General features: G+C 37.1%; 1 protein-coding gene across 1 annotated transcript; it reads left to right on the top strand.

The window, feature by feature from the left end:
- The first annotated feature begins 19,500 nt into the window (after nt 1-19,500).
- On the top strand, nt 19,501-21,079 carry LOC142518476 (WRKY transcription factor 71-like). Its single transcript, XM_075621261.1, has 3 exons — nt 19,501-20,050; nt 20,186-20,332; nt 20,437-21,079. The coding sequence occupies exons 1-3, from the start codon at nt 19,554-19,556 to the stop codon at nt 20,843-20,845; spliced, it is 1,053 nt and encodes a 350-aa protein (XP_075477376.1). The 5' UTR covers nt 19,501-19,553; the 3' UTR covers nt 20,846-21,079.
- Nucleotides 21,080-21,533: the final 454 nt, after the last annotated feature.

The following is a 21,533-nucleotide window of genomic DNA, read 5'->3' as shown; positions in this document are numbered from 1 at the left end:
TACCTCCAGCTCGCACTTTTCCGGAACCTACAACAATAACCCAATAATTAATCAATAATGATACATTATTTGAGTCGAAATTGAATTAACTTCACGTAGGAAACAATTCGCACCGAGGCAGCTTGTAATCCGAACAACAGTGGCTGAAACCGAGCCTCAACCAAAGCTAACCGGCAACAGACGGCAAACTCGCCCGAGAAGATGACCGGAATTACGCTAAAAACAGAGAGTTCTCGAAAATTTGCAAAAGTTGTATCAAAAGAAAGCTTATGACATAAGGAACGAAACCCCTCAATCAATTTTTAGTTTTGAGCGGCGGAAGACGGCGAATTTAGCGGTGAAAGAGGCGACGTTTTTCGCCGGGTTTTCGGAAATCACGATTTCACCTAGCAAGAGTGGTATCAATGGAAAGCTTACGTCGAGAGCTTTCTAATCGTATATTTACTTGAATTTTTTGGCGACCGGTGCGGCCACAATCGGCGATAAAAGAGGCGGCGAAAATGGTGAAAATGTTTCGACGGAAGGTTACGGGTGAGGAGAGAGAAATCGGAGATGATGAAGATGATTATTTCTTCTTTTTTTTTTATTTTAAATTACTTATTTATTTATTTATTATTTATCCTTGCTTAAACTTTGGGCTGGGCTTGGGGTGTACGGGTTGGGCTCTCACATTCCCCTACTAATAAAAGATTTCGTCCTCGAAATCTAGTATACACAATATATACAAAAGTGGTTTACAACATTTACCACTGATAGTACATTGGGAAATCAGAATACATGGAATAATTTATTACATTTTCAAACAAATGAGGCCAATCTTGACGCATCTTAGCCTCTAATTCCCATGTTGCTTCTTCTCTCCCATGTCTACTCCACTGCACCATAACTAGTGGTATCGTCTTATTCCTAAGTTGCTTTTCTTTACGATCAAGAATTTGTACTGGATGCTCAACATAGCTAAGGGAACTATCCAACTCCACCTCATCAGTCCTCAAGACATGAGAAGGATCTGGCTCGTACTTTCGTAGCATAGATACATGAAACACATCATGTATCGCAGACAAACTCTCTAGTAAGTCCAAACGATAAGCCAAAGTGCCAATCCTCTCAACAATCGCATATGGACCAATATAACGCGGAGCTAGCTTCCCTTTGCACCCAAATCTCATAGTACCACGAAACGGTGATACTTTCAAGAAAACCTGATCGCCAACCTGAAATTCTAAAGGCCTACGCCTTTTATTAGCATAGCTGGCTTGACGATCCTGTGCTGCTTTCATTCTTTTTCTAATCATTTCAACCTTCTCTTTCATCTCTTGTATAAATTCTGGCATTGACATCTGTCTTTCTCCTACATCTTCCCAGCATATCGGAGATCTACATTTTCTACCGTACAAGGCTTCAAATGGTGCCATTCCGATGGTTGCTTGGAAGCTGTTATTGTAAGAGAACTCAACAAGTGACAATGATTCCTGCCAACCACCCCTGAAATCCATCACGACTGCTCGCAACATGTCCTCGAGTGTTTGAATGGTCCTCTCAGACTGACCATCTGTCTGTGGGTGATATGCAGTACTCATCGCCAACTTTGAACCCAATGCTGATTGCAAACTACCCAAAACTTCGAAGCAAACCTGGGATCATGATCTGATACTATGGTTACAGGCACACCATGCAATCTCACCACATGATCGATGTACATTTTTGCCATTTTCTTATAAGTACAAGTACGATCATAAGGAATAAAATGTGCTGATTTAGATAATCTATCAACAATCACCCAAATCGCATCACAACCACGACTAGAACGAGGTAGGTGTGTCACAAAATCCATAGCAATGTGCTCCCAATTCCACTGTGGCACTTCAAGACTATGTAACATACCACCAGGTCTCATTCTCTCAGCTTTAACCTATTGGCACGTCAAACATCTAGCCACAAAGTCAGAAATCTCTTTCTTCGTACCTTCCCACAAGTAATGGGATTTCAAGATATGATACATCTTTCTGATTCCAGGATGAACACTGTGTCGACTACAATGAGCTTCTCGAAGTATAGCTTCTTTTAAGTCTATCAAATTTGGAACCACAAGTCTACCATTATAGCGTAGACATCCATCAGAAGCAACACTGAACTTGTCTGATTGACCTGTCTGAGTCAATTCTTTCAATCTATGAACATGTGGATCAGTTCTCTGTGCTGCTTTGATTTTAGAAACAATCTGTGGTTCAACTTGTATAGATGAAACTATAAAGTAGTCGTCCTTAGACTGATAAGTCCATCCTGAAGTTCCCAAATGCTCATTAACCTTTGAAATAGTCAAAGATGCCAACATTTTAGGCTGAACCTTTCTGCTCAAAGCATCTGCAACTTGATTCATTCGCCCTGGTTGGTACTGAATCTCACAATCAAAGTCCTTAAGTAATTCCAACCATCGACGCTGTCTCATATTCAAGTCGGACTGTGTGAAAAGATACTTCAGACTCTTGTGATCAGAATAAATCACAAACTGTTCTCCGTACAGATAATGACGCCATATCTTCAATGCAAACACAATGACAGCTAACTCCAAATCATGAACTGGATATCGAGTCTCATGTGGCTTCAACTGACGAGATGCATACGCAATCACTCGTCCATTTTGCATCAAAACACAACCCAGTCCATTTAGGGAAGCATCTGTACAGACAACAAATCCACCTAAGCCTGAAGGCAAAGCTAGCACTGGAGATGTGGTCAATTTTTCTTCCAAAGTCCGAAAACTAGACTCACATTCTGCAGTCCATACAAAACGTCGATCTTTCTGTGTCAACTGGGTCATAGGCCTAGCTATTCTAGAAAATCCCTCAATGAAACGCCTGTAGTACCCAGCTAATCCCAAAAAGCTTCGAATCTCAGACACATTGGTTGGTTTAGGCCAATTGATAACAGCTTCAACTTTACTAGGATCAACAGATACTCCTTGTGCAGATATAACATGGCCTAAAAATAAAACTCTGTCCAACCAAAACTCACACTTAGAAAATTTGGCATACAATTGCGCTTCTCTGAGTGTTTGGAGAACTAATTTCAAATGTTCTTCGTGTTGTTTCTTTGATCTGGAATAAATCAAGATGTCATCAATAAAGACGATAACAAATTTATCTATGAATTCCCGGAACACACGATTCATTAAATCCTTAAAAATCGCTGGAGCATTAGTCAAACCAAACGGCACGACTAGGAATTCATAGTGTCCATAACGTGTCCGAAATGCTGTCTTAGGAACATCTTCCTCTCGGACTCTAAGCTGATGGTATCCGGAACGAAGATCAATCTTGGAATACACAGAACTACCCTGCAACTGATCAAACAAGTCGTCAATACGCGGCAAAGGATACTTATTCTTCACAGTAGCCCGGTTTAACTGCCGATAATCGACGCACATTCTCATCGTTCCGTCTTTCTTCTTTACAAACAATACTGGAGCTCCCCAGGGAGACATACTGGGTCTGATATAGCCTTTCTCCAGTAAATCCTGTAGTTGTTCCTTGAATTCTTTCAAGTCTGTTGGAGCTAAACGATATGGTGCTCTAGAAATAGGATTTGTCCCTGGCATTAATTCAATGCTAAGATCTATTTCCCTTTGAGGCGGAAAGGCTGGAATCTCATCAGGAAATACATCTGGAAAATCCTTGACAACGGGAATGTCTGAAACTTTCAATCGTTCTTCCCGTGTTGCATCAAGAGCATAGATAAAAAATCCTTCATTGCCAATTGACAACAATCTAAACATTTCCATTGCAGATACTAATGGAATTCGAGACTGTGAATCATAACCATAAAAATTCCATTTGCTGCCATAATACGGTCTAAATCTGACAACTCCATGGAAACAATCCACAGTAGCTCGATAATTCGTCAACACATCCATACCCAGAATACAGTCAAAATCAGTCATGGTTAATTTGATTAGATTTGTTATCATAATATTACCCTCAAATCTAATCACACAGTTCAAAACTATCTCACGGGACATCAAATATACACCGGCAGGAGTAGCAACTGACACAGTATCCAACAAAGGAATAGTAGCAATCTCATGCTCATCAACAAATGCAGCAGATAAAAATGAATGAGATGCTCCTGTATCTATCAATATGCGTGCAGGATAGTCAAAAATATAACAAATACCTGCAATCACTCCTTCCTGGTGCATCCTGGGCCTGGTCCTGAGTCAAAGCATGGACTTGGGCTTGCTGTGGCCCTGGAAATGGCTGCTGAATAGGACCTCTGGGAGGTGGGTAACTCGACTGCTGAAATGATTGGGTAGGAGCATATGGTCTAAAGACTGGTCCACGGGGAACTTGACCAAACTGTTGTGGCTGGAACTGTTGTCTCCCTGCATTAGGACATACTCTGGCGTAATGTCCAACCTGACCACAATTATGACAAGTCCCCTGAACTCCTACACACTGGGAACTAAAATGTCGACCACCACATCGATCACAATGCACAGTGTTAGACGACCCAACAGAACCTCCCCCTCGTGCACTGCCTGAACTGGAAGAGCTGGATTGAGACTTCTTCTTGAATTGCTTTCCTTTTACTTTGTACCTCTGCTGTTTGGGTTGTTGGTATGACTGTACAGGCTGATATGGAGGTAAATCCACTGGCATTGACATACTACTCCCAGATCCCTGAGAAACAGATGATGGACCTGGCTGTGGGTCTCCTCTGAGCAAACTTGCTTCAATTTTCTTCGCCTTTTCCACTGCTTGAATATACGTATTAGGCGATCCAGTCATTACCAAAGTATGAACAGTCCGCTGCAACCCGTGCAGAAAACGTGATAGTTTAGCCTGATCATTCCTGGCAACATGTGGAACATAGGGCAAAAGAGCAGAAAACTATGAAGCATATTCCACCACTGATTTGTTTCCGTGCACCAACTGATTGAACTCTTCTTCTTTAGCAGCATAATATGATGGTGGTGCATATTCTTGGGTAAAGTGAGCACGAAAAGCATCCCAAGTAATAATTTCACCAGAGTCCTTCATTGCTTCCTCTGTGGCTTCCCACCAGAGTTGTGCTCGGTCTTTAAGTTGGTAGATGGCAAGCTTCAATTTAATATCTTGGGAATACTCCAACAAATTAAATAGATGATTTATACTTTTCAGCCAGCCTGCTGCTTTTTCTCCGCTCTCGTTGCCAAAGAATTTTGGAGGACGTAATTCTTGAAACTGAGAAATTATTAACTGCATTCCTCCAACTTTCTGTGTCAGCTGTTCCACTTCTTGCTCAATCGCTACATGTCTAGCTCCAGGTCTTTCAGGTCGAGGAGGTTCTTGGTTCACTTCTTCTTCAACATTTTGAGCGACTTGTCCTCGAGGTCGACCACGTCTACCTCTAATGATATCTGCAAGTCCTCGAACATTTTGCGCCTCAGATTCTTTCGCTATTTCTTTTCCTTTTCTACCTCTTCCTCCAGGTGCCATTCTGCAAGACACGAGGATTAAATCCACAAGCAGATAACAGGTAAAAGAAAGTTATAGGCAATTTCGAAACTACATACCATGCCTAATCAGCTAGTCGTTCTAACGGATGTAAATTCAAGCAAATCACACCAAATAATTCAAATAAGAGCAAATAGTCAAACATATGCACAATCATGTTATTTGTGTCTAGACTCAAGTGTCCTAGACTCTAATTCGAGCATATCCCAGTTACGCTCTGATACCAACTGTGGGGGTCCGTGCTCCTGATTAATATTTAATGACCAAACAACCAGGATTTATTAATGTAAACAGCGAAAGCGATTAAAATTTTCCATTTTGGGCCTACAGAAATTTCGGCATGACCTATTCGTAAATAGGACATCCCAAAAAAATCAAAACAACACAAACAACATTTATATACTCGAAATAAAGTCATAACATCAATTCACAACCTATAGCCGCACTGGACAGGACTAAACACATATAGAGCCGGCAAGGCTCGATCACACAACTATCAATTCAAAATATCGTAAAAATAACAGTACAGCTACACGGGGCATCTCCCCGGTAAATGTATGACTCCATAATATAGTATATATCTGGGAACTCTCAATCACAATCCAACTACTGGGCACCTCCACCAGACGCTCCACCAGACGCGTCAAATCCTCCTGGATAACCTGCTATGGCATCAAAAACAACCACAGCATAAAAAGAAACGAGAGGTCGGGCCCCAGTACGACGAACCAGTAATATTACGACAAATATAACTGACATGAGATAAAATCAAGTAAAAATGCAATGAAATGCAATGCAATGCGTGTCGGTAACAACAAAATAATGGATACCAAAGCGGAGTCCAAATGAAACGCATCAGCAACAGTAACAGTGGCCACCCGTGCCAGGACTGCAGCAACGTAATATCATGCTGCCGCTCATCCATGCACGTAGCATCGAGGGTACGGGTGCGACCCGCTCAGTCCTCATGCAAGTCATCAGGAGTGCTAATCCTACCCACCCGCTCCATCGATGACGCAACAACTCGATAGATCAATATCAATAGCAATCAAAGGAGTCAAGGCTCGAAATGTTATGCACTAATAGTATCAACTCAAATAAATGCATGAATGCAATCACGTATTCACAGAAGCACATAAGGCACGCCACAACTTATTACAAAGTACTTAACGTCATCTCACGTCATAATAGACGTCGTAATGAAAACAGTTCGTGCGTACCTCAACTGGACTTTAATTTACCACAAAATATCTTAAATCCTCAAGAAAGTCTGGTAAATGCCAACTCAGACAAATCACCTGAATATTAATTTAAATGGTCTTATCATCATATAAAAATTCCAGAACCATTCACTAAAAATCCAATTTAAACAATTTAGGCCTTTTAAATTCCTAGAATTCCAATATTCGACTAAATGCCTAAAATCAATTATTTCTATTTTATCGTCGCAAAATATTCTTTTTAGCTTTAAATGACGCTAAACTAATATTTAAGCGACTGCGATAAATTCTAGTTTCACCAGATTATACCTCCAACTCGCACAATTCCGGAACCTACAACAATAACCCAATAATTAATCAATAATGATACATTATTTGAGTCGAAATTGAATTAACTTCACGTAGGAAACAATTCGCACCGAGGCAGCTTGTAATCCAAACAACAGTGGCTGAAACCGAGCCTCAACCAAAGCTAACCGGCAACAGACGGCAAACTCGCCGGAGAAGATGACCGGAATTACGCTAAAAACAGAGAGTTCTCGAAAATTTGCAAAAGTGGTATCAAAAGAAAGCTTATGACATAAGGAACAAAACCCCTCAATCAATTTTTAGTTTTGAGCGGCGGAAGACGGCGAATTTAGTGGTGAAAGAGGCGGCGTTTTTCGCCGGATTTTCGGAAATCACGATTTCACCTAGCAAGAGTGGTATCAATGGAAAGCTCACGTCGAGAGATTTCTAATCGTATATTTACTTGAATTTTTTGGCGACCGGTGCGGCCACAATCGGCGATCAAAGAGGCGGCGAAAATGGTGAAAATGTTTCGACAGAAGGTTACGGGTGAGGAGAGAGAAATCGGTGATGATGATGATGATGATGATTATTTCTTCTTTTTTTTTTATTTTAAATTACTTATTTATTTATTTATCATTTATCCTTGCTTAAACTTTGGGCTGGGCTTGGGGTGTACGGGCTGGGCTCTCACACGAATAAATAACAAACTTTTCTCCGTACAAGTAATGGCGTCAGATCTTCAAAGCAAACACAATGGCAGCCAATTCGAGATCATGAACAGGATAACGTGTTTCATGAGATTTCAATTGACGAGACGCATAAGCAACCACTTTGCCATGTTGCATCAGAACACGGCCCAAACCTTTTCCAGACGCATCTGTACACACCACAAATCCTCTGGTACCTGAGGGAATAGTAAGCACAGGTGCTGTGGTCAATCTCGTCTTCAATTCAAGAAAACTAGCTTCACATTCATCTGACCAAATGAATCGCTGATTCTTCTGTGTCAGTTGAGTAATAGTTTTAGCTATCTTCGAAAATCCTTCAATAAAACGACGATAATATCCAGCTAAACCCATGAAGCTACGGATCTCAGGAACATTCGTAGGTCTCGGCCAATTCAATACAGCTTCGACCTTTGCAGGATCAACAGATATGTCATGTCTCGAAATGACGTGGCCTAAAAATACCACTTTGTCCATCCAAAATTCACATTTGGACAATTTAGCATATAAATGACTAGTACGAAGAGTTTGAAGTAACAGTCTCAAATGTTCAGCATGCTCCTTTTTCGATTTCGAATATACCACAATATCATCAATAAAGACGATAACGAATCGGTCAAGATAATCTCGGAAGACACGATTCATTAAGTCCATAAAAATAGCAGGAGCATTTGTAAGACCGAAAGGCATAACCAGAAATTCATAGTGGTCATACCTCGTATGAAAAGCAGTTTTGGGCACATCTTCGTCTCGAACTCGTACTTAATGATACCCAGAACGAAGATCAATCTTCGAGTATACAGAAGTACCCTGAAGCTGATCAAATAAATCATCAATACGAGGAAGTGGGTACTTGTTTTTCACAGTAGCCCGATTCAGTTGCCTATAATCGATACACATTCGCATAGTATCATCTTTCTTCCGAACGAATAAAACTGGAGCTCCCCAAGGCGATACACTCGGTCGAATATATCCCTTATCGAGAAGATCCTGCAATTGTTCTTTCAATTCCAATGGTGCCATGCGATAGGGAGCTTTCGAAATAGGCGCAGTCCCCGGCACCAGATCAATACTAAACTCAACCTCTCGATGAAGAGAAAAATCAGGAATCTCATCGGGTAATACATCCGGGTATTCTTTCGCAACAGGAATCTCAGATAAAGAATACTCCTTCTTCGAAATATCAATAGCGTAGATAAGATAACCCTCATCTCCGCTAGTCAACAATCGGGACATTTCCAAGGAAGATACCAATGGAATTTTGGCTTGGGAACCCTTGCCATAAAAATTCTACTTGGGTCCATCAATAGGTCGAAATCGAACCACTCCATGACAACAATCAACAGTAGCTCGATTTGTCGTCAAGATATCCATGCCAATAATACAATCAAAGTCGTGCATTAGGAGGACAATCAAATTCAAGAACATCACATTATCCTCATATATTAATACACAATTATGCACAATTTGATCAGACAAAATAATCTTTCCTGCTGGAGTGGCTATCGATAGGGTATCATACAACGGGGTACACTCAATATCGTGAGATGCAACAAATGCATGAGATATGAATGAATGAGATGCTCCTGTATCAAATAAAACACAGTGCAGGATAATCGCAAAGCGTGCAAATACCTGCAATCACGCCTCCAGAAGCTTCTCTCGCCCGATCCTCAGTCATGGCATACACTCTCACTTGAGGAGGAACTTGGGCACTCTGACCATCCGGTCCTCGATATCGTGGGACACTCGACTGCTGAAAAGATGAAACAGGAACAGCAGGTCTCATCATAGTACTAGGGCCACCTCTAAATCCTAGCTGGGGTTGAGCAGAATTTGTACCCATGTTCGGACATACTCGAGATAAATGGCCTTCCTGCCCACACTGATAACAAGTACCAAACATACCTCGACACTGCTCGATAGTATGTTTACCTCCACAATGATTACGGTAGGGAGCAATCACAGGACTCCCTCGCTGTGATCCACTCGAACTCGAAGAAGACGAAGAAACAGAGCCAGTCTTCTTGAACTTCTTACCCCTCGGCCGCAAAGTAGGCTGCTGAGCTGACACCGGAGGTGGAGAAGTATATTGTGGACCTCCTCTCCTAAGTCCAGCCTCGGCTGCCTTGGCTCGTTCCACTGCCTCTGCGTAGCTGGTAGGCAATCCAGAAACAACATAAGTATATAAAGCAGGATGTAATCCATTTACAAACCTATTATATTTTGCCCTTGCATTCCCAGCTACGTGAGGTGCATACTTCAATAGAGTAGAAAATTTTGAAGCATATTCCGCAACAGACATCGTTCCCTGCTGCAAATTATTAAATTCATTCTCCTGAGCAGTATAATAAGAAGGAGGAGAGTACTGCTCCAAAAACTGGGCCTTGAAGACATCCCAAGTGACTTCAATCCCGGCCTCTTTCAGTCCAATCTCAGCGGCTTCCCACCAAGATTTAGCCCGGTCCTTCAACTGATAAAGAGCAAGTTTCAGTCTCCGAGCCTTGGAATACTCAACAATATTAAACAAGTGCTCAATATCTTTTAACCAAGCCTCAGCTCTTTCTGCACTCTCAGTGCCAAAGAACCTCGGTGGTTTTAGATCCTGGAATCGAGCCATCACTACATCCATGGACAATCCTTCAAATTGTCCAACAATCCTCTCAGTACTGCTACTCGCAGTTTCATTTGTAGGATCCATCTACAATCAAAGGATGAATATCACAAATCAATAACAATTTCATAATCTCATCATCTCATATCATCAATCTCATCAGATACTTACTAGAATCAAATCAAGTAGGAGCAATTAATACAAATAATTCAAACACAAGCGCACAATTCATTTGTGCCTATTCAAGTGTACACAAGACTCAATCGAGCATTCCCAGCTATGCTCTGATACCATCTAGTGTGGGGCCCTTAGCTCCTAATCGTTATTACAATGCAATCTGATTAGCGTTAAGTAATTACAGCGGAAAACGAGTTTAAATTTTCTTTACAATGAGCCCAAATCATTTTATTTGAATACTAAAAATAGTATTTCATCTCACGTCATAAACATGCCCACACGTAATCAAAACCAATCATATACAAACAACTCATATCCTCGGGACATGTCCCGGTATATAGATACATATACATATATACTGGGAACAAGACATAAACATAAAACCTCAGCCCAAGCTGTGGCTCCCTCCAGAAGTACCCTCTCCGGTCTCCTGATATCCTGGGGTACCTGCCATTGTCCACATACAAAGACAACAACAGCCCCCCTTGGGGGTGAGCAAAGCTCCGTATGGAACAACCAATCATGTATACCACAGATCTCTAAACAATGATATATGGTATGCAATGCATGTATGTCGTGGAGGTATCAGGTCAAATGCCCATCCACTGAGCACATGTCAGAATCAAACGAATCGCTATCAAATCAATGCTCGAGCTGGCACACCGGCCTCAATAAGAGATACTCGTTTGATAGCATCGACAAAGCGCCATCAAATCCCAAATCTCATATCCAATCATCGGGGCCACAATTGTCTATGCTTTACGGGTCATATAATACCAACATAGCAATTGTGTTCACAAACCCCGGAATCCAATCAAATCATATCATGGTATCCAAGGATAATAGCTCAACGTGCATGTCATGTATCGATGTATGCATCAAATGATGTGTGTTAACAAAACATTTATTTTATACATCGATATCTCAATCTTAAATGTCATGTATGCCACATCAATCAACAAATAAGGCATATAGATATGTATTCTCATTCCAATCAATCAAATCAATCCGACATATATCATATAATACAGATACATGTCGTATGTTACCCGGTCGCAACATACCTCAATTCTTCGTTTCCAGTTGATGTAGCCTGAAGATATTGATATTACACTTTATCTACATCAATAACATACTCACTCCAATCAATAACATAATCCAAAATCATTAATATGAGTTCCAAATATCATTTGAAACTTCAAAAATTCATATCAAATCTAAATCATAACATAATTCAATTCTGACTTCGAAACTTAGTTTCTTGTCGGTTATTCTACCACATATATGAATCTCGACTTCAAATACATGCTATTCCAGCACTTCAATAATTAAAGGTGCTGAAACTAGAAGAAACTTACATCAAAAGGAAGCACTCGACACGAGAATTCCGGATATATAATTTGTTTCAAGTTTAGATAACGTTTCGAAGTCGATTCGTACGAAAGAACTCGATTTCTTCTTTTCTCTTTCGACGTTTGACGCTTCAGAAAACTTAAAATGGCAAGGAAACTCATTCTTATCACTTTAAATAATGTCCACCAACTGTATCGGCGCTGGGGCGGTCAAGTTTGGGCGCCCCAGCGCGCCCACTACTGCCGGAACACCATTTGGCTTGGTCTCGCGCTGGGGCACGCAAACTTCTGTGCCATAGCGCGACTTCTTCTGTCCGAAACGCTATTTTAGGCTTCGAATTTGCAAAAATTGTAAATATGAAAGTTGTAGCTCTATGTCTTAGCTTTCATTTGCCACCAACCTCACTCAATTTGGATATCGTATGCGAGAGTTATGCTCATTCTCCCAAACTGTGTCAGTATAGGAACTGCAACGCACACGATACACTTCGAGATGCTTTTTCTCTTATTTCCAAATGAATTTGGACAAAACTCAAAACATGAAAGTTTTAGTAAAATGTATTAGCTTTCCAATGAAATTGGCCTCATGTCATTTGGACCAATACTCAGTTAATTATGCTAAAAACCGTAACATGTGTCATTTTTCTGTCGCGGTTCAGCACACGTTTCAAACACAAATCAATTTCTAATATAATTTTTCATTATCACAATCTATTTTCTCACTTTCATTGTCATGATATACATCATACACGTAATCACACAACAAATTCATGAATTATCGATAATCACCATAGGAATTTACGATAATACAATACACGGTCCTTACAGAGACGTTCTCACATATCGTATTTTATGAGACGAATCTCTTATTTAGATCATCCATGAAAAAATATTTACTTTTAATGTTAAAAATATTATTTTTTATTGTGAATATCGGTAGGATTGACTCGTCTCACAAATAAAGATTCGTGAGACCATTTCACAAGAAACTCATTCTTAGTGAAAATTATTTTTAGTCCATTGCGAAATACTATTTATTTTAGCTAATAACTCGTAGAATTTTTTGTTAAAAAATATAAAACGACAGGCTCATTATAATTTTTAATTAATATATATGGGTATTAAATTTATTTTTCATTTTATAATGTACATATAAATATAAATATTTTCAAAAAGTATAAATAAAATGGGGGGCCATTTTAACTTCGTTGGCTTTTTTATTAGACTGACATTGTATCAAACATAACTTAGGCCCACAATGACCCAAATCCACAGCTTAAAAGCAGTGTTGGCAGCAGTGAGAGAAATAAAACCCTGTTGCCAAAAACTCCAAGCTGTTTAAAGAAAAATGTAGGAGAGACCAACCTCACGCATCGGCGCATCAAAATTTAATTTTCCATGAAGAAATAGAAGAATTTTGTGTTTTTTCGGGAAAAAATGGCGGAGGAAGCGGAGAACACCTGCTGTGCACCGGTAATTTTTTCATTTCCTTTTTTATGACGATTTTTTTTTTATATTGTTGTTGACAGTGAAAGAAGAAGCATTCAAAGATTTTGGAGAAATATTCTAACCTGGAAGAGCTGAAAAACAAGTTTCGTGATTGCACATCCTTAGTGAATCAACAATACGATGTCATTGAGAAAGAAAATGGAAGTCTCAAACAAGGTGTTAAATGGGAAGAAAATGAGCTTCATTGATTGAAAACTCTCTTACGGAGAAGTAAAAATGTACTGAGAAGTAATGAACACGTACAGTTATTTAATCTTCTGTACCTAGCAACCGTAAAAGTGTTCGATGGAAGAAAACGTAACAAACAAAACACGTTTTTTATCCAACTCTATAGCCAAGACACCCTTCAAGCTTGATACAAGTTTCGAATGTCAAGCTTGGACACCAGATAACGATGCTGATCTTTCTCCCAAGCTCTTGGTAAAGATGTCAGCAAGTTGATCAGTGGTAGAAATATGAGCAGTTTGAAGAAGTCCATCGCAATCTTCTCATGCACCACGTGACAATCTATCTCAATATGTTTAGTACACTCATTGTACATCGGATTAGCGGCAATGTGGAGTGCTGCCTTATTGTCACAGTAAAGAGTAGCTGGTTGATGAAGTGTGACCCCCATATCATGCAAAATCCCTTGGATCCAGACAATTTCACAGGTGGTAACTGTCATAGCTCGGTATTTCGCTCCAGCCAAAGATCTCGACACGGTATTTTGTTTTTTGGTTCGCCAAGATAATAAGGAATCACCAAGTTTAATACAAAATTCAGTTAATGAACGTAGAGACATAGGGCAAGTAGCCCAATCGGAATCACAATAAGCTGAAAGGTTGAAAAAATCAGCTGTGTTGTCCAACCTAATGGACTAATTTGAGTCAAGAATTGAGTGCTTAGATTGCACTAGAAAAACCCAGTTCTTTTTAAAAAATCATCAACAAATGTTAAAAAATATCTATCATTGTTATATGTAGGTGTATTAAATGGACCCCAAATGTCCATGTGAATGAGTTGACAACGAGATAAAGTTTTAGCCAAGCTCAACTTTGGAAATGCTAATTTTGATTGCTTCGATAGAAGACAAATAAAACAATGCTTCAATGAAATATTCTTAGTCAAAAAAGATAATGAATACATCCTGGAAACAGACATGTGTCCTAACCTTTTGTGCCAAGTGTCACAATCTACCAAAACTGAATTCTGGCACACAAAATTATTCTCGTAATATAAGGTAAATGAGTCAAAACACGATCTTAGTATGCAGAGTCTCAGTGTTGTCCCGGATCGTAAGAACTAATCGCGTACAATCATAACCACATACTTTTTATCTTGATGAATGATAACCACTTGAAAAGTCCAAGAGATGGTAGTTTGGTACAATCATCGTATGATTACCCATCTGCACGATCGGACATCTTTATGCCCTTACCATGAAATACGGTACACAACATTATAGATGCTAGTTTCAAACTCAAGCGGCATTTATCCTTATTTTTAAGCGGCTGAATCGACTATGAAAAAATTTAGAATATACAGTGTTTACAAATGAATTTCAAGATCGAATTACGATTTATTTGTATTAAAATATAATCAAAGACTTTATTTATGTTGATTATATTGATATACAGATAAAGCAAAATGAAACAATAAAAAATTAAATTATATAATTAAAATAAAAAATGTTTATTATACTCGAGTCAATAAATTATTTAGCCGATCGTTGGTTTGCAAGACATTTACTATAACATTTAACTGTAACCCTAACTACAACACGAAACATTCATAATTTAAAAAGTTAAAAGTTACATGTTACGATAATAATACAATACATTGTTCGAAACCGTATGGATTTTAACGTGGTATTTCAGTTGGTCTAGTGGTAGACGTATCTTGATTCCTGCAACTATTACCCGTCATGCACCCCAACAACGATACAGCCAATAATAACTCAACTAACCCCACTATTTGATGAAGTGATGGGTGCTCTTTCAATGAACTTGACTGCTGAACAAACATAACATCGCGAATTTTTTCTTTATATTTGATGTTCATTCTAGGAGTAGCCATCATCAAATTGATCTTGAAATTTCAAAATTTTAAATTTCAAAAGGAAAAAATAATAATTTTATTCTAAAAGATACATTAGAATATCTATTAGTTAAACTTTTTGACTCTGCCATTTGCTGAATAAACTTAATAATTACCGTACTATCTTTTAGGATCAATTTATGTCATAATTTTAATTAGAGTAGGTATTTTGAGATACGATCTCACATATTTTTATTCGTGAAGCGGGTCAACTATATTCATATTTACAATAAAAATTAATAATTTTGATATAAAAATTAATATTTTTTATGAATAATTTAAATAGAATATCCATCTTACATGATTTTTTTGTATTTTAATTATATGGAATATAGGTGATATTTCTAGAAGTGATATCATACAAAGAGTGGAACATTATTGAGGGTGTCGAAACCGGCAGTACTATAGGCATAGCAAATTTTTTTGTTGGGACTTGAAACTAGGCTATGCAATTAATTATATCGCGAAAGTTTAAAAATGGAGCTGTTTAGAATTTAGACGCATGTGTGACATGATGAATATATTAAATGTTATTTTTGGTTGATTACCATCCAATAAGCATAATATAAAATAAAAGTATACTTTTCTAACCTAAAGTAGAGAGTTTTTAGTCAATACAGAGAACACCAAAGGTCAAGAACCCAACCAAGACCTTTCACATTTGAAGCCTAATTTAGCTACAAATCAAAAGGAGGAAGAGATCCTATGCACGTTTGCCTCTTCTTTTTTTTTTTCTTCCTATGTTAATGTAATAATAATGAAATAAATATGGCAGCATTGACTAATTCCAAGTATCCCAAGTGGAGTGGATGTCACATAATCATTGTGACCATTGACTTTGGGTTGAGTGTTTTTTTAAAATTAGGATAGGGAGTGATATAATAGGGTTTTGAACTCGAGATCTCGTTCAAAATTTGAAATATTGTTGTCAAATCAGCTACAAATCGACAATTTGAAATGAGTTTTTAGTTGCAAGAAAGGTAGAACCTATAAGACGAATAGTAAAAAAAGGTTGCGTTCATGTCATTTTATCGAGTTATTGTCACGAGCAAATTTCAAATTGATTCTAATCTATATATTAAATAAAAATCGATGGACAAAAATATTCCAACATAATTATATAATATATATAAAATTACATTAGTATTAAAATTTTACAGTAACTTAAAATCAGGGTTGCGATGTTTGATATTAATTCGAATGTGTTTAGCACGGCACTTTAAAAATGGGAAAGGATATCACTTAAGGCTAGTCTCGATTAGGAATATTTGAACCTGAGATATTGAAGTTTTTGTTTATAAATAGTTACAAATCATCCCGCCTTATCTTCTTAAATTTAAAATAAAACTTTAAATTTGAGATTCAATTATAACAAATCTTCGTTAGAAAACAAGTCGATCTCAATTAATTTAAAAAATTAAATAATTTTGACATAATGATATGGACACGAAAGTGGTGTGGCCGTGTTGGAGTATGATATAAATTGTTATGGGCTGCAAGTTGATATATATTTAACTGTCTTTAGCTTACTAATTAATTTTCTTTGATTTACCCAAATTATTATTAAATCTGCCTAATTATAAAGTACCTTTGCAAATTCTCATAATTCAGAAAAGATTTTATTTAGGTTTGGCCCATGAAATCATGAAAAAAATGTATATTTAAGGAATTAAGGCAGCTCATATTTTTTAAAAAAAAAAATTAATTCTCCTGAAAAAATATTTATTGCTTGAATATTAAATTAAAATTTTAAATTGCCTTTAAATTTTCCAGTTATATATATAGATAGATGTGAAATTAATGTGATTTTTTTAATCTACACCTAATCAACCTGCCCTCTCCTGTGCTGATAAAGACTTCCATCAAGGACTAAATGCATATAGCCAAGACCATATTATACTTTGTCACGTATGATGGGCGCCAATTATTTAGTGCTCTTTCTTTATTATTTTCCCATTGCAAAAAAATTATTCTCTCCCAAATCTTCGTAAACCACCAATCATTTCACAATTTTCTCTTAGTTAATTGTGATTAAGCCAATATAATGATCAACCTTTTCACATAATATGGCTACCAAATGTTCTTTTCCCATCAATTTTGAGGTAATGTTTTTTTTTTTTTTTTTTTTTTGAGAATATAAGTATTTTCCCTCTTTTTTTATAAATCTTCTGTCCGCGCAAAGAAAATAAACATGATTTACAAAGAATAAATTATCAGAAGATTCAATCGATGGTCATATATAATCAACATATTTTTGGTTGTTGCCAATACTTACATTCTGTGCCTAGAGTTGTTTGATATATAGATTAGGACGAAGAAAAAATATCGAATTTTTGGTAAATCGAGTTTACCGTAACAAAAAATACGAAATTTACTGAAATTTTTGGTACGATATGGTATGGTATCGATACCGAAATATTCAGTATGGTAACAGCATGAAATTTGAATTTTCGATATATACTGAAATAATATATTATATATATAATATTTTTAAATAATAACGTTAAATTTTATTAAAATATAATATATTTTTTCAGTATAAAACGGTATATACCGATAACGTACTGAAATATCGGTACACCACAATATTTATTATAAATATAATATGTTTTTTCCATATAAAATGATATATATCCCGTACTGAAATATCGGTATACTGTAATATTTCGGTATAAGTATATTTGGTATACTGAAATATTCGGTGTTGTGATATCGATATAAATATTTTAATATCGTAGTTTTCGATAGGTTATATGATATGTATTTTTCAGTATGATACGATATAACAACTCTAATATAAATACATTTGTGGCTTTACAATTTGGAATCACATCACTTGTATAGTTTTAGTCTCTTGAGAAGTTTCTGGCCTAATCGGCCAATCCCCATTTTGGTGTATTATTTTATATTTGTTCAATGATGTCTCTTTGAGCTTCCTTATAACCAAATCTTATTTTATATTGATCTCCCGCGACAATAATTGTTGCTTCCTTAGTGCACAATTCATTTGAGGAATTCAGTGACACTGTACAATAATTTAGCATAATCAAAATACTGGCAAGTTAACTAAATTTTGTGATTACTTATTTTTAGCATAATATTATTAGATTTAAACATCTGATTCGATTGATGTTACTCTATAAATAATAAAAAAAAAACGTGTGAAGTTTATATATGAATTAAATTTAATATTTTTTTGCTTTCGTATTTATGATTAATTGACACATGATTAAAATTAAAACCAATTGATGCCTAGCTAATTATTATTTAATAGATCAAGAAAGAAAGGCATACCGTCACCGTATCATGATTTGAACAATTTAATATGTCATTGAGTACTGACAATACTATTCCTTGTTGACTTGTGATTCATTTTTAAGTACACCTGTTATTACTATACTCTCAACCGGAATAAGTATTCTGTGAGATGATTTCACGAATCTTTATATATGAGACGGGTTAATTCTAGTCTACCGATATTTTCGATAAAAAATAATATTTTAGCATAAAAATAATATTTTTTTATTGATAACTCAAATAAGAGATCTGTCTCACAAAATATGACCATTAAGATCGTCTCACACACATTTTTTCATTCTTGAGCTACTTATTTTATTTTTTATATTATGTACATTAGCGTAGTTAAATCAGTCACATGTTATATTTTGCGTAAACTGACGGGATTTATCCAAAGGAGACGAGATTGATTTGACCAAATATTTTAAAAGAAATTAAGTTACTATATATTAGTTGTACAATTTAATAGATCGTTACAAATATGATTATACAAGTTTCACTCCATATTAACTGTTATTAGTTTGAATATCAATCGAACTATATATTACACAACTTTTGTAACCAAATAAATTAAAAGGATGGTAATTATTATAAAACAAACAATGAAATTTATATCTAATTATATTTTAATAACGATCGGATTAGCAGAATAATTATACTAATTGCCTCAATCAAATCTTATTCTCGTCAAAGCATAAATAAATAAAGACCGTAATAAGATGTCAAATTAACTACCTCTTATCATTTCGTCCACACTCCTCTCAACCAATTAATGAACTTCTTGAAGAATTTTCATGTCTGAAGAATTAAGAGATGGGTTTTACTATCACCAAACATTTCGTGATGACCTCCGCCGTAATCCCGGCGGAGCCACCAACTTTCCATACTCAAACACCACCAAAGTAAAGCCAGCTGACAACTCCACCGAGGCTTCTAGTTCATTTCCGGCAGACTCATCGGTTCATCAGATACAAATGCTTGATCCTTCTTTGTATTTAAGTAGTTTCACAGACTTTCTGCATGGATCTTCCGATCACAACACTCTTTCCGCCGCCGCCTTCGGCATGTCGCCGCTGTCTTCTTCCATGAAAGAAGATCCGGGGGGGCAGCTAGGAGATAATCAAGGGTTGGGAGGCGGCGAAACCCCACTTACACCCAATTCTTCGATTTCCGCCGCCTCCGCTGAGGTGGCGCCAGGCGAGGAATTAGATTCCAAGAAGAGTCAAAAACTTGATACTCAAGTAACTAAAGAAGCTGCTGAAGACGGAGAAGACACGAGCTCCAAGAAAGAGTAATTAGTAACTATATCTTTTGACCTCAATTAGTTCTTTTAATTTCTCAACTGTGAATTATATAAGGCTAATAGTTAATCAAGATCCAATGATTAATCATGTGAAATTATTTGATCCAATTAATGAAATTAAAGGGATACCAAATCAAAGAAGAAAGGAGAGAAGAAGCAGAGGGAGCCTCGATTTGCTTTCATGACCAAGAGTGAGATCGATCAATTGGAAGATGGTTACAGATGGAGGAAATACGGACAAAAAGCCGTCAAGAACAGTCCTTATCCAAGGTTAATTGCACATTTCCTTAGCATGTTCTTTTAGTAATTTAGTTAGTTAGGTAGTGCAAGCAACCGTGAATTAGTAAAACCGGTAAAAACCCTTCAATTTTCAGGAGCTACTATAGATGCACGACACCTAAATGTAAGGTGAAGAAACGCGTAGAGAGATCCTTCCAAGACCCTTCAATCGTGGTCACAACGTACGAAGGGCAACACAACCACCACGTCCCCGCCACCCTCCGAGGCAACGTGGCCACCGGAATGTTTTCTCCATCTGGTTCCATGCTTTTAAGTCCGCATCCATTTTTGCAAGAACAACAAGTCTTACTTCAAATGCCTCACCAACTTTACATGAGCAATTTTAGAGGGGGAAACCTTGTGTACGATCACCATCAGGAACAGCAGCAATCTTTGGGTACACTGATACATGATCATGATCAGCAATCTTGCTTGCATGTTACTGGCCATGGACTGTTAATGCAAGACATAATTCCTCCGGCCTTTCCCAAACAAGAATTCTGACGTGTATTACGTACGTACGGCACTCTCTTCATGTGGTCGATCGATCGACGAGGTCCTTTATTTATTAACTATGTATGTTTGTCTTTTTTTCACTTTTAATTAACTAGTTTCCTGACTATATATATAGTTCTGCGCTTGGCTTATCTACGCTTCTGTTGTATATAGCAGAAATATGTATATCCAGCGGATGTATCTTGATTGATTCATGTTAATTATGAGTTTTAGCTTCTTTCATCTGTGCTAAAGAGGACGTAATCGTTTTTCTTTTCTTGAAACGGTCGCGGAAATCGTCGAGATTACTGTCCGAGCTAGTTCTATTGTAATGTCTGACTTCGGTCACGGTTTTTTAAAAAGTAAATAAATAAAAAAAAAAAGAAATTTTGAACATTTTTAAATTATCATTTATTACAAAAATAAAAAAATCTGAAATTTTTTTGGAAAAAAATTCAAATCTCATTCTTCAACGGCTGCTCCACTACTTCGACCATGGCAACCTGAAACTTCGTAGCGATAGACGCCGAGTTCGTTCAAGAGAACCACGGAGGTAAGCTAAGCTAGGGAGGACTGACTTTAAATGAAATGATTTGTACATTTAATATATTATAATTATAATTACTTTCCTAAAAATATATTAATTTTATCATTCAAAATAAATTTAAATATTAGTCCTCCATCTCATGCTCATATA

Source organism: Primulina tabacum, chromosome 11 (genome assembly GCF_025594145.1).
Source record: "Primulina tabacum isolate GXHZ01 chromosome 11, ASM2559414v2, whole genome shotgun sequence".
NCBI classification, from domain to species: Eukaryota; Viridiplantae; Streptophyta; class Magnoliopsida; order Lamiales; family Gesneriaceae; genus Primulina; species Primulina tabacum.
The sequence above is the reverse complement of the archived record's forward strand: the minus strand, read 5'-3'. Positions and strand labels throughout refer to the sequence as shown.

Excerpts from the sequence above, each read along its gene's own strand:
- LOC142518476 (XM_075621261.1), top strand. The coding sequence starts at position 19,554 with ATGTCTGAAGAATTAAGAGATGGGTTTTACTATCACCAAACATTTCGT. Across the intron at positions 20,051-20,185 it reads GACACGAGCTCCAAGAAAGA|GGATACCAAATCAAAGAAGA; the intron begins GTAATTAGTAAC and ends ATGAAATTAAAG. Across the intron at positions 20,333-20,436 it reads AAGAACAGTCCTTATCCAAG|GAGCTACTATAGATGCACGA; the intron begins GTTAATTGCACA and ends TTCAATTTTCAG.